This window comes from Pecten maximus, chromosome 9 (assembly GCF_902652985.1).
Source record: "Pecten maximus chromosome 9, xPecMax1.1, whole genome shotgun sequence".
In the NCBI taxonomy this organism is placed as follows: Eukaryota; Metazoa; Mollusca; class Bivalvia; order Pectinida; family Pectinidae; genus Pecten; species Pecten maximus.
The window spans coordinates 37,521,180-37,538,044 of record NC_047023.1 but is presented as its reverse complement, the minus strand read 5'-3'; the positions used below and the strand labels follow the sequence as shown (position 1 = coordinate 37,538,044).

At 37.9% G+C, this 16,865-nt stretch overlaps 1 protein-coding gene across 1 annotated transcript in view; it reads left to right on the top strand.

The window, feature by feature from the left end:
- Window positions 1–16,865, top strand: part of LOC117334415 (tetratricopeptide repeat protein 37-like) — a 46,351-nt gene that overhangs the window by 19,971 nt on the left and 9,515 nt on the right. Inside the window, 16 exon segments of the mRNA XM_033894022.1 lie at window positions 577–791; window positions 1,677–1,738; window positions 2,072–2,128; window positions 2,241–2,309; window positions 3,101–3,175; window positions 4,736–4,877; window positions 5,336–5,501; window positions 9,149–9,276; window positions 9,546–9,669; window positions 11,179–11,353; window positions 12,171–12,347; window positions 12,688–12,796; window positions 13,997–14,125; window positions 14,500–14,597; window positions 15,209–15,414; window positions 15,776–15,836. Of these exon segments, the coding sequence (XP_033749913.1) occupies window positions 577–791; window positions 1,677–1,738; window positions 2,072–2,128; window positions 2,241–2,309; window positions 3,101–3,175; window positions 4,736–4,877; window positions 5,336–5,501; window positions 9,149–9,276; window positions 9,546–9,669; window positions 11,179–11,353; window positions 12,171–12,347; window positions 12,688–12,796; window positions 13,997–14,125; window positions 14,500–14,597; window positions 15,209–15,414; window positions 15,776–15,836 (1,993 nt within the window).

Here is a 16,865-nt window from a genome sequence, read left to right as displayed (position 1 = left end):
CTAATATGTCTCCTTTGACAATGCCTCACTTCTGACCTTCAGTTGAGCGTTTGCCCTTGTGATGAAGGCTTTTGGTTTGTCCACTGGTCGAGACAGACCATGCAGTGTCTATAAAAATGGTAATTGCTACTCCTGCTTAATGCTTAGTAGCTTGGAGAGTTGGACGACTAGTTTTCCCATGGTCAGTATAATGTGACTGAGTGGGTTGTCTTTGGAAGTATGCTTCATTGAGGTAGTACTATGAAGACTACATCAGTTCCACACTATTACAAGGAGACAAACACAAACATACCACAGCCTCCCAAAGCACACTCTCATTACCACATTCGTTAATCTCATAAATACAGAGGCCATTTCCTTTAATGACTATATATAGCTATTGATAGGATGTTAACCAATACAAAACCAAACGTCTCAAGAAATAGACTTACCGGTAAACTTCACTTCAACTGTCAAAATTTCAAGATGGCAGCTGGCAACCATTTTGTTTCTCTAATCAGTCTCAAAATTGGATGGTGCAACTAAGAGCCAAGGAAAACCTATGTGTCTTCAAAAGTTTATTGTCTTCTTTTTCAGGTGTTATGGCCGAGCTTTAAAGGCCCTTTCAGATTGTGCCTCATTATGGCATGACCTTGGAGTCAATTTCTTCTACCAATCACAGCAGTCGGCACAAACTGACGTCATTGCCAGACTGTCCACTAAAGCCGTAAATTCCTTGAAGAAAGCCTTGACAATTGATCCTAAGAACCATCTACACTGGAATGCTCTAGGAAGGGTATTCTGTTCAAAAGGTATAGTCACAATTAGGATGCTAATTTTTGACTGTAAAAGTTATTTTTCGTTTTGTTTTATTTGATTAAAACCAGTACACACAATATTTAGCACAAAGTACGGATCAGTGAATAATTAAAAATGAAGTAATGAAACACAGTTTTTATGAAATCTGGAAATCAGGAGTGCAAGATACCTCTAATATTGAACCCAATGTTAGCTAGAAGTCGTACCATGTAGCTGGTGTGCTTCTAACAGGTTTACACATTTTTAGTAAATTTGTGAAATTCAAATTCATATTAGATTCAGGGTTTTATTGTGTAGGATATTTTTTTAGGTGTTTGACACCTCTGTAAATCTTGAATCGATATATTTTTTGTGACCAGGAGAATAATTGGTGAATATTTAATTACTTTGTGACCAGGGTAATAATTGGTGAATATTTAATTACTTTGTGAGCAGGGTAATAATTGGTGAATATTTAATTACTTTGTGAGCAGGGTGATAATTGGTCAATATTTACTTACTTTGTGACCTGGGTAATAATTGGTGAATAATTAATGACTTTGTGACCAGGGGAATAATTGGTGAATATTTAATTACTTTGTGACGAGGGTAATAATTGGTGAATATTTAATTAGTTTGTGACCAGGTTAATAAGGTGAATATTTAATTACTTTGTGAGCAGGGGAATAATTGGTGAATATTTAATTACTTTGTGACCAGGTTAATAAGGTGAATATTTAATTACTTTGTGAGCAGGGGAATAATTGGTGAATATTTAATTACTTTGTGAGCAGGGGAATAATTAGTGAATATTTAATTACTTTGTGACCAGGGTAATAATTGGTGAATATTTAATTACTTTGTGACCAGGGTAATAATTGGTGAATATTTAATTACAGGATGTTACTCACCAGATAAGGCCCAGCACTGCTTTATCAAGTCCATACAGGCTGAACCAAATGTAAGATATATATAGACTGGGATCTTTGTGAAATAAAAAAATATTTCTATCACTAAAATAGATGGATACTGATACCAAACTGATGTACAATTCGTAATTTAGTGTTAGTTGATATTTAAAGAAATGTTAATGACTTGATTTAAATTTTGTAGTTAGTATAAAAAAATGATTTTAAGAACAGATATAATTATTGATAAATAGATATAGTTACAAGTAAATTAATGTTAACTTATGAATTAATGAATCACTTTATGATGAATTAATGATGAACAGCTGATTAATTAGCCTTGTAGCTGTAAATGTTTTGTCCTAACTTCTTGTTTCTGTTTTCAGAATGTAGTGGCTTGGTCTAATTTGGCAACACTTTATTTCAAGAATGGCAATATAGAGGTAATATTTCATGAGGTTTTCCATTTTTCTTCTGAATGATTTTTATAATGTATTTCTAAGGTTTCACTTAATCCTTAGGGAATTATATTAACCATGATCAGACATTTTTCAGCTTGCCCACGATGCCTTCAAGACCGCTCAGAGTTTAGAGCCATCCTATGTTGCCTGCTGGATTGGACAGGTAATAACAATCCTTTGTCACCTCATTCCTTACCACTCACTATAACTATACTGTACACTGTTTACATGTACATTGTACAAAATGGAGCTTGGCGCCATGTTTAATGGCATTGTTGTAATCAGGTTAGTTGAAGGATTTTTTTCTGTCTTGTGATGAAGTTGCAAAGTGATGTATTGTCAACTAGTTTTGCATTTAAAGCTGTTACTCGAAAGCAAAATTCAAACTTTATCAAAACTTGGTATAAACAGGTAGTTAGACCATATAGTGGACATCTCAACACATCCATCATTTAAGGAAAATCGTCCAGAATTTATGGTCCAGTGACTCTGGAAATCTGGGATGCAGCAAATCTGGAATTTAAAAACTGTTAAGCTCACTTTTTAAACAAGTATCAATGAATGTGATTTTAACAAAAGCTGGAATATACATAAGTTGCAATGTAGTATGGACATCTCAGCACACACTACAGGTTACATGAATTTGAATTTTTTGTTGTATCTTTGGGTTAAAAATTGAGAAATTGATATAACATATTAATTATTGCTTCTCTAATTGACTAACAAATGAGTTTATGGCCAAATTTGAATGGATGCTTAACATAAATCAGATGCATTTTCCCCTCACTTTTCACAGATTGATTTTTGGATAAAAATGACATATTTAGGTGAATTTTGAGAATTAGTGATTTTGGGATATTAATTTTTTTTTTAATTTGTTTTGCAATGTATACAATATAATATATATGTTATACATATATTACTAGTATTTGTACATTATCTGTACATTTGCAGGCACTGATTGCAGAGACAGTTGGACATGAAGATGCCATGGACTTGTTCAGACACACCAATGAACTAGCCAATCACGTAGGATCAAATTTTTTTTCTTTGAAGTATTGTGATTCAGTTCAACTTTGAATTTTAACATGTTTACGCCTACTAGGTAGATTTTGACATGTAGACAAGAGGTGGGTTTTCTAGAACTTAAGAACATTCACAAAGGAAATTTTGATTATTTTGCCCCTGTGACCTTGAAAATAAGTTAAAGTCATTTATGTGAGAAATCTTTGTACACCTCTGTCTTAGGTACCTGCTGGACATATCATGCCTCTCAGTTGTCTTGAACTTCAGAAGATTCTTGAATTTTCTAACATGTTGGACCTCTGTGACCTTGAAAGTAGGTCAAGGTCAATTATATGAGGAAAATTAATGTATACCACTCTATCCAAGATACCTGTTGACAAAATATCAGACTTCTGAGCCTGATGGAACTTGGTATGAAGATTTTTTTAATATATTTGAACCTGGTGACTTTGAAGATAGGTCAAGGTCATTTATATGAGGAAACTTTTAAGAACATGTATACTCTTCTCCAAGGCATGTACTTCCTGGCCAAAAATCAGTTCTCAGTTGCTTACAGCTTTCTAAAAGTTAAAAGTTGATGGATGGACGAAAAATGACAGCTGCCAAATCACACACCGTACCATAAGCTCACTGCCACTTGATATCTTGTTAGCTGAAAATGAGAATCAGTTTAACAAATCAATTCTGCCAATTTTGAGAATGTGCCTGATAATTGAGGTGTATCGATCTCACTATGAACCCCCTTGTTTCTATTCTTTACTGGTTCTATGTGCAAGAAATGATATCTACCATTTGTGATTATAATGTATACCACATTTCAGAAATCATTTGAGGGTGTTCGCTGTATACACAACTATAATATCATCCTAATTATGATTTGGCTGTGTCTCTTGACAATTTTTATACGCTCATCAAATTTGACGAGTATATAAAGTATATGGTGTTGTTTGTCTGTCTGTCTAAACTTTTATTTGTCCGGTAATCTCCTACATTTTTGACAGATCTCTGTGAAACTTGGTATACATTATGATCATGATATTTGGTTTTGTATGGTTAAAAGGAATTGTGATTAAATTGTTTTTGCAAAGTTATTGCCCTTTGTTCCCTATCAGTTTTTGAATCTTGTCATGAAATAAATTTGTGATTGATGAGTTGGAGACTTTTGATTACTTGCTTTCCTCAAACTGTTAGAACTTAATTTGAACATTGACTTTGTAGGGAAAGGTGAGATTTATAGCATGGCAGGTGATGCAAATATTTCAATGCAAGATAGCTGATAGTCTCTGCTTTGTATATGATTGCATCACAATTTTGACATATAATTTTCTACATATCCTTAGAGCAAAAGTGTAACTGAAATGACTGGCTGGCCTTGGCCATTTGTACATTTTCACAACCATACTGCATATATATATCTTATACTAGTGACTGGTTGTACTTCATCCAGTATATCTACATCTACATTATATATATCATAGACACATATTGTAATGATTTGGTGAAAAAATTTGAATACATGAAATATTCTTTTAATTGTGGTGATAAAATGTTTTTCGTGTACAGGTAGAGGGAGCCACTGGGTATGCCAGCTGGGTGTGTTCTATGCTGAAGGACAAGAGTAAACACAACACAGAGTTGTTCCGATACTCAATAAAGCAAATGGCAGCCATACCAGCAGCCTCGGACGCTCTTGCCAAATATCTAGGTATAAGAAATATTTGTGTTAATTCGTACATCCTGACTGTCTGTGAATGTAGGAATAGACATTTGTGTGAAAATCGATAATGTTTTAATATGAAAATATTTAATAATTAAAAGAAACAGGCTACAGTAGATAATATTTCATTATGAAGCTGACAGGTCTTTAGAAATTAGTCTATGTACAGAAACATATGATCATACAAAGGTACAGATATAATTCACAGAAACTCAGAGATTGGTATAAACTGTGCAGTAGCAAAAGCCTGCATATACAAAGGCAACTTAACACCACTATTAATTATTGGTTTCTCAAATTGCATGGTTTATACAACAAAACTTACTTTTGAAAGCTGCAAGGTATGTGCCATTTCAGTTTATGGACAATAGGTTTTATGATTGTAAATGAGTTTCTTGTGATGTTATGAGTTTCTTGTGATGTTATGATTTTCTTGTGATGTTCAGATCTTGACAAGACCAATCCCACTGCTTACAACATGTATGGATTACTACTGGAACACCAAGGTTTATACAAGATGGCTGCCCGATCTCTCAAATCTGCTCTAGAGCTGTGTGATGATGCCTCACCCCATGATGAGGAAATTAGGATCAACTATGCTCGCATACTGTGGTGAGTGTTAGACACAAGGATGGACTACAAAAGGAAAATTAGGATTTAGAATAGACTATCTAGACTAGGATGGACTAAGATGGCTTTGGATAGACTAGGATTGACTAGGGTAGACTAGATAGGTAAGGATAGACTGGGTAGGTAAGGAAAGACTGGGTAGGTAAGGATAGACTGGGGTGGACTATGGACTAGGATAGACTGGGTAGGTAAGGATAGACTGGGTAGGTAAGGATAGACTGGGTAGGTAAGGATAGACTAGATAGGTAAGGATAGACTGGGTAGGTAAGGATAGACTGGGTAGGTAAGGATAGACTGGGTAGGTAAGGATAGACTGGGTAGGTAAGGATAGACTGGGGTGGACTATGGACTAGGATAGACTGGGTAGGTAAGGATAGACTGGGTAGGTAAGGATAGACTGGGGTGGACTATGGACTAGGATAGACTGGGTAGGTAAGGATAGACTGGGTAGGTAAGGATAGACTGGGTAGGTAAGGATAGACTGGGTAGGTAAGGATAGACTGGGGTGGACTATGGACTAGGATAGACTGGGTAGGTAAGGATAGACTGGGTAGGTAAGGATAGACTGGGGTGGACTATGGACTAGGATAGACTGGGTAGGTAAGGATAGACTGGGTAGGTAAGGATAGACTGGGTAGGTAAGGATAGACTAGATAGGTAAGGATAGACTGGGTAGGTAAGGATAGACTGGGTAGGTAAGGATAGACTGGGTAGGTAAGGATAGACTGGGTAGGTAAGGATAGACTGGGTAGGTAAGGATAGACTGGGTAGGTAAGGATAGACTGGGTAGGTAAGGATAGACTGGGGTGGACTATGGACTAGGATAGACTGGGTAGGTAAGGATAGACTGGGTAGGTAAGGATAGACTGGGTAGGTAAGGATAGACTAGGATAGGTAAGGATAGACTGGGTAGGTAAGGAAAGACTGGGTAGGTAAGGATAGACTGGGGTAGGTAAGGATAGACTGGGTAGGTAAGGATAGACTGGGTAGGTAAGGATAGACTGGGTAGGTAAGGATAGACTGGGGTGGACTATGGACTAGGATAGACTGGGTAGGTAAGGATAGACTGGTATGGACTATGGACTAGGATAGACTGGGTAGGTAAGGATAGACTGGGTAGGTAAGGATAGACTGGGTAGGTAAGGATAGACTGGGTAGGTAAGGATAGACTGGGTAGGTAAGGATAGACTGGATAGGTAAGGATAGACTGGGTAGGAAGGATAGGACTGGGGAGGTAAGATTAGACTGGTTAGGTAAGGTAGACTGGGGTGGAATATGGACTAGGCTAGACTGGGTAGGTAAGGATAGACTGGGTAGGTAAGGATAGACTGGGTAGGTAAGGATAGACTGGTTAGGTAAGGATAGACTGGGTAGGTAAGGATAGACTGGGTAGGTAAGGATGGACTGGGGGTGGACTATGGACTAGGATAGACTGGGTAGGTAAGGATAGACTGGGTAGGTAAGGATAGACTGGGTAGGTAAGGATAGGACGGGTGGTAAGGATGAATGGGTAGGTAGAGAGACTGGGTGGACTATGGAATAGGATAGACTGGGTAGGTAAGGATAGACTGGGTAGGTAAGGATAGACTGGGGTGGACTATTGACTAGGATAGACTGCGGTTAGGTAAGGATAGACTGGGTGGTAAGGATAGGACTGGGGTGGACTATGGTCAGGATAAGACTGGGTAGGTAACGGATAGACTGGGTAGGTATAGGCTAGACTGGGTAGGTAAGGATAGATCGGATAGGTACTAGGACTAGGACTGGGTAGGTAGGATTAGACTGGGTAGGTAAGGATAGACTGGGTAGGTAAGGATAGACTGGGGTGGACTATGGACTAGGATAGACTGGGTAGGTAAGGATAGACTGGGTAGGTAAGGATAGACTGGGTAGGTAAGGATAGACTGGGGTGGACTATGGACTAGGATAGACTGGGTAGGTAAGGATAGACTGGGTAGGTAAGGATAGACTGGGTAGGTAAGGATAGACTGGGGTGGACTATGGACTAGGATAGACTGGGTAGGTAAGGATAGACTAGATAGGTAAGGATAGACTGGGGTGGAACTAAAGGACTAGGACAGACTGGGTAGGTAAGGATAGACTAGATAGGTAAGGATAGACTGGGTAGGTAAGGATAGACTGGGGTGGACTATGGACTAGGATAGACTGGGTAGGTAAGGATAGACTGGTATGGACTATGGACTAGGATAGACTGGGTAGGTAAGGATAGACTGGGGTGGACTATGGACTAGGATAGACTGGGTAGGTAAGGATAGACTGGGGTGGACTATGGACTAGGATAGACTGGGTAGGTAAGGATAGACTGGTTTGGACTATGGACTAGGATAGACTGGGTAGGTAAGGATAGACTGGGGTGGACTATGGACTAGGATAGACTGGGTAGGTAAGGATAGACTGGGTAGGTAAGGATAGACTGGGGTGGACTATGGACTAGGATAGACTGGGTAGGTAAGGATAGACTGGGTAGGTAAGGATAGACTGGGTAGGTAAGGATAGACTGGGTAGGTAAGGATAGACTGGGTAGGTAAGGATAGACTGGGGTGGACTATGGACTAGGATAGACTGGGTAGGTAAGGATAGACTGGTATGGACTATGGACTAGGATAGACTGGGTAGGTAAGGATAGACTGGTATGGACTATGGACTAGGATAGACTGGGTAGGTAAGGATAGACTGGGGTGGACTAGGATAGACTAGCTAGACTAGGATGGTCTTGTACGGACTAAAGTGGATTATGAGAGACTGGGATGGACTTTGATGGAATGGGATGGACTGGTGTGGACTAGGATAGACTGGGGTGGACTAGAATAGACTTGGGTGGACTAGAATAGACTGGGGTGAACTAGAATAGACTTGGGTGGACTAGAATAGACTTGGGTGGACTAGAATAGACTGGGGTGAACTAGAATAGACTTGGGTGGACTAGAATAGACTGAGGTGAACTAGAATAGACTGAGGTGGACTAGGATAGACTTGGGTGGACTAGAATAGACTGAGGTGGACTAGGATAGACTTGGGTGGACTAGAATAGACTTGGGTGGACTAGAATAGACTTGGGTGGACTAGGATAGACTAGCTAGACTAGGATGGTCTTGTACGGACTAAGGTGGATTAGGAGAGACTGGGATGGACTCTGATGGAATGATATAGGCTGGGATAGACAGTGATAGACTAGTATTGGACTAGCATAAACTGTAATGGACTATGATAGACTAGAATGGATAATGATGGATTGGTATGGGCTAGCATAGACAAAGAAAAACTTGAACTGGTGTAAGTAACAATGGGCTAGGATAGACACCATGATAGACAGGGTTAGATGATATAGTACACTTAGCGAACAGAGTTAATAAATTAACATAATTTGCAGTAAGTCATTAAAACAAACAGTGGATGTTTATCAAAGATAATCATCCTGATCTATCAGAGTTACTTCCCTTTGTTTCACTGTGTCAGATTGTATAGCAATAACCTGGCAGTCGGTGGGGCTGAAAATGCCATGTAAGAGGTCAAATACAATTTCTAGTTTGTCCTTGAGTTTGGACTTGTTATAATTAAGTATGTAAATATTAAGTACTTTGTGTATAACGTAGACTTTACACTTACAGTAAAGATCAGCGGTACCTAGAAGCGGGAGTGCAGTATGACCTTGTGGCTGACATTGTGACCTTGGAGGACATGTGTAACAAAGGTCTGGCCCTGTACAAGGCTGGTCGGTACTCTGACAGTGTTACAGGTTAGTAGAACCATACAAAACTGGACCTAAATTTAACATTTTAACATCCAGATTCTTTTCACTTATGAACTGTTATGACCGGATCAATCATTGGCGACCATCTAGCTCCATTGTTAGAGCATCCAGCTAGTGTTTGGAGTTTGAAACCCGATCTGGCCATGCATTTTCCTGTAAGCTGAATTCTTAATAAAAGAAATATTTTTAATATTCTAAATAATTCCAAAGCACATATAATGTACTTAATAAAGATAATTATGTTTTCTCTGTAGTATACACGGCCGCCCTGGCTCTAGCTGAAACGGAGGAAGAACAGTCACATGTATCTGTTGCCATGGGAATGGTCCACTATCGGGAAGGAGATCTTGAGACAACAAAGTCAGTCCTCTTCCAGAGGTTAGTTATGTTCTTATGCTGTTCTGTTAATAACTCGATTTACCCAACGGACAAGAAAAAGTATTGAGGTCCACTGCCAAACAATGTTGGTTTTCTTAGGGAACTTGGGTTTCTCCCACATTGAAACTTCTCCAGCGCCTCCAAACAGAGCAACAAGAGTGATTGATATAATAATACCCTGTTTTGCAATTCTAATTATAGTAACTGTTGTAAAATAAAAAGTGTTCTTTCTTTATTGTTTCAGGCTGTCTTGATGGTTTCATGGTAAAAAGTTTTGTGGGAATCCCTTATATACAAATAGTGATCTGCCCATAAATTCTTTGTTCTGATTAGACCTTGTTCAATTCTATGTAACCTGTTACTAGAGGTCAAACAGCATACATCGTACTTAGTGATAATTTGTTAATTATGTCAGTGTTTCAAATGTCGGTCACTGTAACCTGTATTTTGAACCTCACAGACATAGGGGAGCTTTTGTTAGGACATATATTGTGTGTCCCCAGTACCACAGTATATGATAGCCATGTTTACAGACTGTATTTGTCTGCCCCCAGTACCACAGTATATGATAGCAATGTTTACAGGCCGTATTTGTCTGCCCCCAGTACCACAGTATATGATAGCCATGTTTACAGACTGTATTTGTCTGTCCTTAATTCCACAGTATATGATAGCAATGTTTACAGACTGTATTTGTCTGCCCCCAGTACCACAGTATATGATAGCAATGTTTACAGGCCGTATTTGTCTGCCCCCAGTACCACAGTATATGATAGCCATGTTTACAGACTGTATTTGTCTGCCCCCAGTACCACAGTATATGATAGGCATGTTTACAGACTGTATTTGTCTGCCCCCAGTACCACAGTATATGATAGCCATGTTTACAGACTGTATTTGTCTGTCCTTAATTCCACAGTATATGATAGGCATGTTTACAGACTGTATTTGTCTGCCCCCAGTACCACAGTATATGATAGCCATGTTTACAGACTGTATTTGTCTGTCCTTAATTCCACAGTATATGATAGGCATGTTTACAGGCCGTATTTGTCTGCCCCCAGTACCACAGTATATGATAGCCATGTTTACAGGCCGTATTTGTCTGCCCCCAGTACCACAGTATATGATAGCAATGTTTACAGGCCGTATTTGTCTGTCCTTAATTCCACAGTATATGATAGCCATGTTTACAGACTGTATTTGTCTGTCCTTAATTCCATGGTATATGATAGCCATGTTTACAGGCCGTATTTGTCTGCCCCCAGTACCACAGTATATGATAGCCATGTTTACAGGCCGTATTTGTCTGCCCCCAGTACCACAGTATATGATAGCAATGTTTACAGGCCGTATTTGTCTGTCCTTAATTCCACAGTATATGATAGCCATGTTTACAGACTGTATTTGTCTGTCCTTAATTCCATGGTATATGATAGCCATGTTTACAGGCCGTATTTGGAGGATAATGACACTTTCTTAAAAATCCATTATTGTATGATTTCACAGTTCCCAAATGACTCCACCCTCAAGGATGGGTCTACTGGCATTGTGTGCTCTTGGGATAATTCAAACAGACATGACCTTGACCTTGGCTGTCCTTCAGGAACTTTTGGTGGGAGCCGGGTCGACCAGTCAGTCGGACATAGCTCACCTCATGTCGTCTGCCAATGCTGTTATTGAGGTAAGCTTGTAGTATTTACCTGGAAGTTTGATAAAACCTTCATCACAAAGGGTCGAAAGAATGTTTGTGTAATTTAGTATTAAGTACATTAGACCAGTAATTAAGGAATGGCACATTAGATCTGAAGTCACAAGGGAGGTAATTCTAAATGACATGAGCAATCTTCATCAAATCATCATGTTTATCTGTCCAAATTGTTTTACCAATTATTTAACAGAGTTGTTTATGAAATCAGGATGGACCAAGTGATGTCTTGTTTCTTATGTATGAATCTTGACAATGACTTTCAAGGCCTGCATTAATATCTTCAGGTCTGGCAAGATTTACACTTGAAGTGTTACTTTAAAAAGAAAATGAAAAGGCCTCTGGAGTGATTCTGATCACGTACCACACACCAGGGAGATAATTCTTAATGTCATGTTAAACATCTGTATCAAATCATGAGTGATTCAAGTCACTTGTCAAAAGGGGGATAGTTCTTACTTTAACCTCTCATGTTAAATTAGTTCTTCCAGTGTTGCTTTACTTTATTGATGGAGTACATCTGAAATGGAATCACTAATTCTTTACCAAGTAAATGTTGGAATAAGATATCCTGTACCTTCTGCCGATATAGTGTCCTCATTGTACCAAATATTATGATATTACATTATGATTATATACCTATCTACCTGTTGTGAGTAATGCTCTGTATTTTAAAACCAAGCATTAAACTGTTTACACATACAGGAGTTCTATAATGCACATAGACATTAAATTCTAAGATTAATTTTGAATATACAAAATGAATTTATATGATATAAATTTTGGTCCATAGGGCAATCCACGGGCAGCTAAGAACTTTGTCCAGCAGTGTATCCATAAATATCCAGACCAGGTGGACCTGTGGCGCCTCCTGGGGTCTGTCCTTGTCACTCATTGTCATGAATCCATTGCAGTGGCTGGTGCTGCCACCTGTGTACAGAAAGTCCATTCATTAAACCCAACACTACCTGTAAGTAAAGGTCGTCACCACTCTTAAAAAACTTTTACCTATTTGTTGTAGTTGGAATTTCTCAGAAAATCACAGTTGATTATTGGTTATACTAAATAAAGGTTTGGTGGCACAGTGGTAACACACTAGCTTTTTGACTTTATGTCATATCTTAAAAATAAATATCCATTTTTTTTTTTTATATCTATCCAGGTTTTATTGCTTTTTCATCATTTACTGATATGTGAAGTAGTTTTTTCTAGCCTTAGAATATTTCTAGGTTTAATGTCTGTAACTCTACAATTGGTTCATCAACATTTGTTGAATTTGAATGATTCTTTTATATGCTTACTTTTATTAGGGTATAATGAAGCTAGTTACCAGTGCTCAGTTAGCAGGTGGACACCACAGTCAGACCCGCAGAAATGGGGTATTATCCAGTGCTCAAAGGGCAGTACATCTAAACCCAGGTACAGCTGTGAAAATATGCCCCACAATTCTATGGGACATATAGTGTTACCATCTTTGTTTTGTCTCACCCCGTCTTATCAGGTTCTGAGTCAATGACACTTTTATCTTTAGAACCGCTCAACAGATTTTATTTATATTTACATGATAGTATCACAATGTCAAGTTCTATACTCTCATCACACTCAAGTGGTCATTGGCCAAGGTTAAAGGGTCAACTGCACAGGATGCATATATAGGAGCGGCCCAGGACATTCACAGACAAGTTAACATGATATTGATACAATACTATTAATAGGTCTCTAGTTTTATATTTCAAGTCTGAAAGTTCAATGCTTGCCATTGTTGTTGATTCAGCAAATGAGGTTCATTGTGGTAATAGGCCTATCAAGAATGTCTGAAGTATTGTAATGTTGTCATCAAGCTGATGCTACATGCATTCATACCCCTATAAACAGTACAGTTGACCAACAATATCATGCATTCATACCCCTTTAAACAACAATATCATGCATGCATTTGGGTTGTCACTCAACACAATATATAACAGCAGTTAGTGTCTCCAACAATAAAAAGCAGGATGCTGCTATATTTGTTTCCTTGGTGACTGCTTACTTGATTCCAAATTCAGAGGACATGCCTCCGCAGTATGACGTAATAAACAATGCCATTTGTAATAACAACATTTATGTTTAGTGTGTTTACAGCACTTCAAAACAAGAAACGTGCAAATAAGGAAAAGTTTGAACTGACTCATGATAAAATCCTTTTAATGCTAGCTGTTTTCCACACAGACTTCATTCCAAAGTTTCCATTTCAGGGGAAAGCATGTGAAAAGTTTCTGTCACAGAAAGGGAGCACACACTACATGTATGAGCTGTTATGCTAATTTAGTATTCCAGAGGCTCTTAGAGATCTATGTTATTTAATTTCTATTTGTAAATGTCTTGTTTGTGTATGGTAAGGGGCAGGAATGTAAATGTTAGTATTGAATACAGAACTGAATGCTTAAATGATCTGTATTACAGACATTTAGCCATTATTAGTGGTTTTTGAAGTTGTGTGATTTACTGAAAGTTTTTGGAGTTTTAAATACTTTTTTTTTATTATGATTTTAATTATTTAAATTTTTGAATTTTTAAAGTGAGATAAACAGTGCTAATTAATTAACTGTAAACAACAGTATGATTATTTTACTACAGATCAGATGGACAACTGGTGTAACTTGACAGCGGCCATCCACAGCCATACTGTATTCCACAATCGCAATGCAGACAGACTTACTCAACTTGCCCTTGTGTACCTGAACTGGATCTCTTCAACATTTACAGGTATGTAAACCCATTGAAAATATAATTAGATGTAAATTTAGGCCATTTTATATTATTCATATATCAGAATGCTTGAAGCTCTGCTGATCATGAATTTTTTATGGACTTAATGCTCAAGTCTTTCAATTGACTTTTAAATTACAGTCACAGAAGTAACTTCAATTTCATATTGATGTTGTATATCAAGTGTGATTTTCTATCGACATTGTACTGTTATCATTTCCTATTGATTTTCCTTTAGTTGTGATTTATCTTTACATCAGATGCATTACGCATAACTTTTTATTGATTTGTGTTGCATGTATTTGAACTTTCGCCTTTAAGTTGACATTTTAATTCATTTTATTTGATTTTTATATTAATTTCATATATAGAAGCTTCAACCACTTTGACAAATTGGTGTAAAAGACAAAGAGTTATTTCCCTTGTTGGAGCTGGTAGAGTAGACGAAGCAGAAGCCTTACTATGCCAGGTGAGACTTATTTTATCTGGTATACATAACTGTATCTGTTCCAAGTTATGGAGAATTTGTTAAATAACAACAAAACTGTTAAGATTTGAACTTCATATATTATATTATAATTTGTAAGTTAAAACATTCATATTTCAAACTAAGAGTGAAATTGACTACCTAAAACCACAGACCTACAGTCAGTACCTGGCAACTGCCCCATGTGGGTTTTGAATTCGCAACCCAGAGGTGGAGGGCTAGTGATAAAGTGTCGGGACACCTTAACCACTCGGCTACCGTGCCCCACACCTAAAGGTCATACAGTCATTAAGAATACAAAATAGTGGAAATTTTGCCAACTGTATACATATATATATATTAGATACAGATGACAACTACATATGAATGTAATGTTTAGCAATTACTTTGCTGACCTATGTTTTTAATCTGATATTATAATTGAACAAATGGCGAGCCATAAAATAATGTGACTTGAATATATAATACATACATGTAGAGGATCTACATGTTAATGTGAACTAAATGAGAAACATTACATGCATGTTTTCAGCTCAGTATACATAGAAGTATGAGTTCACAATTCATTTACGTCATTCTGTAATCACATTCAGTTAAAGAGCTGTGCAGATCCAGATCTGGAAGATTTTGCCAGGATCACAGAAGCTGTGATGAATGGAGACATTGGGGCCATGTCGGAACAGTTACTCAAGTCACGAGACAACCCATTTCTCCTGGAGGCTTTGTTGGAGACATGTGAGCAGGAAGGGGTCAGTGTGAACCTAAGTGAAATATTAGGAGAGGACCAGGAAGGCAGAGGGTGAGGGAACATGGAGTATTTCACACAATACTTGTTTTACCAACTTGAAGATAACACAGTAAAATCAGGATTAATTCTATAATTGCAATTCTCAATTTTTATTTAGCTTGAAGCATGTACAGATAAAGGAAGATATTAATAAAAATATCATTCTGACCTCATGTGAAATTTTCTTCCTCTCTTACTTGCAAAATCCTATTCATTTCTTCCTCTCAAAATTATGATAATGGAACTTTCTGACTATATGTTAAAATTTCTCTCTTTCTTCCACTCAAAATCTTAAAAAAAAAACCAACGTAACTATACGACCATATGTTGAGGTTTTCTTCCCTTTTAAATAAATATCTAACTTTTTTTTCAGAAGGAGAATCGACCTGGTGTGCAAAGTACTACATGTTTACTACATTTACAAACAGGCCAAGGTAATTTTGTCTCTACAATAAGTAGATCATCCCTGGTAAAATGGCCTCTGATGTTTATTATTGTTCTTCCAGATCAAATGCAAACAATGTTGTGTTGCTTAGCAATTAGTCTTTGAGACAAGATATGATGTAGTGTTTGCCTTTTGGGCTTATTACAGGATGAATATGGTATTTCAGTCTTCTACATAACTGACTCTGTAAATATAGATATATTTTTAGCTCACCTGCCCAAAGGGCAAGTGAGCTTATGCCGTGGTGCGGCGTCCGTCATCTGTCCGGCGTCAACTTTTCATTTAAACAACTTCTTCTCAATAACCAAGAGGCCCAGGGACTTGATATTGGACCTGTAGCATGCTGGGGTGAAGGGCTACCAAGTTTGTTCAAATAAATGACCTTGACCTTCATTCAAGGTCACATGGGTCAAAAAGGCTGTAATCTTCAAACAACTTCTTCTTAATAACTTAGAGGCCCAGGGACCTGATATTAGGCCTGTAGCATGCTGGGGTGAAGGGCTACCAAGTTTTTTCAAATAAATGACCTTGACCTTCATTCAAGGTCACATGGATTAAATAGGCTATAATCTTCAAATGACTTCTTCTCAATAACCAAGAGGCCCAGGGTCTTGATGTTGGGCCTGTAGCATGCTGGGGTGAAGGGCTACCAAGTTTGTTCAAATAAATGACCTTGACCTTCATTCAAGGTCACATGGGTCAAAAAGGCTGTAATCTTCAAACAACTTCTTCTTAATAACTAAGAGGCCCAGGGACCTGATATTAGGCCTGTAGCATGCTGGGGTGAAGGGCTACCAAGGTTGTTCAAATAAATGACCTTGACCTTCATTCAAGGTCACATGGATTAAATAGGCTATAATCTTCAAATGACTTCTTCTCAATAACCAAGAGGCCCAGGGTCTTGATGTTGGGCCTGTAGCATGCTGGGGTGAAGGGCTACCAAGTTTGTTCAAATAAATGACCTAGACCTTCATTCAAGGTCACATGGATTAAATAGGCTATAATCTTCAAACGACTT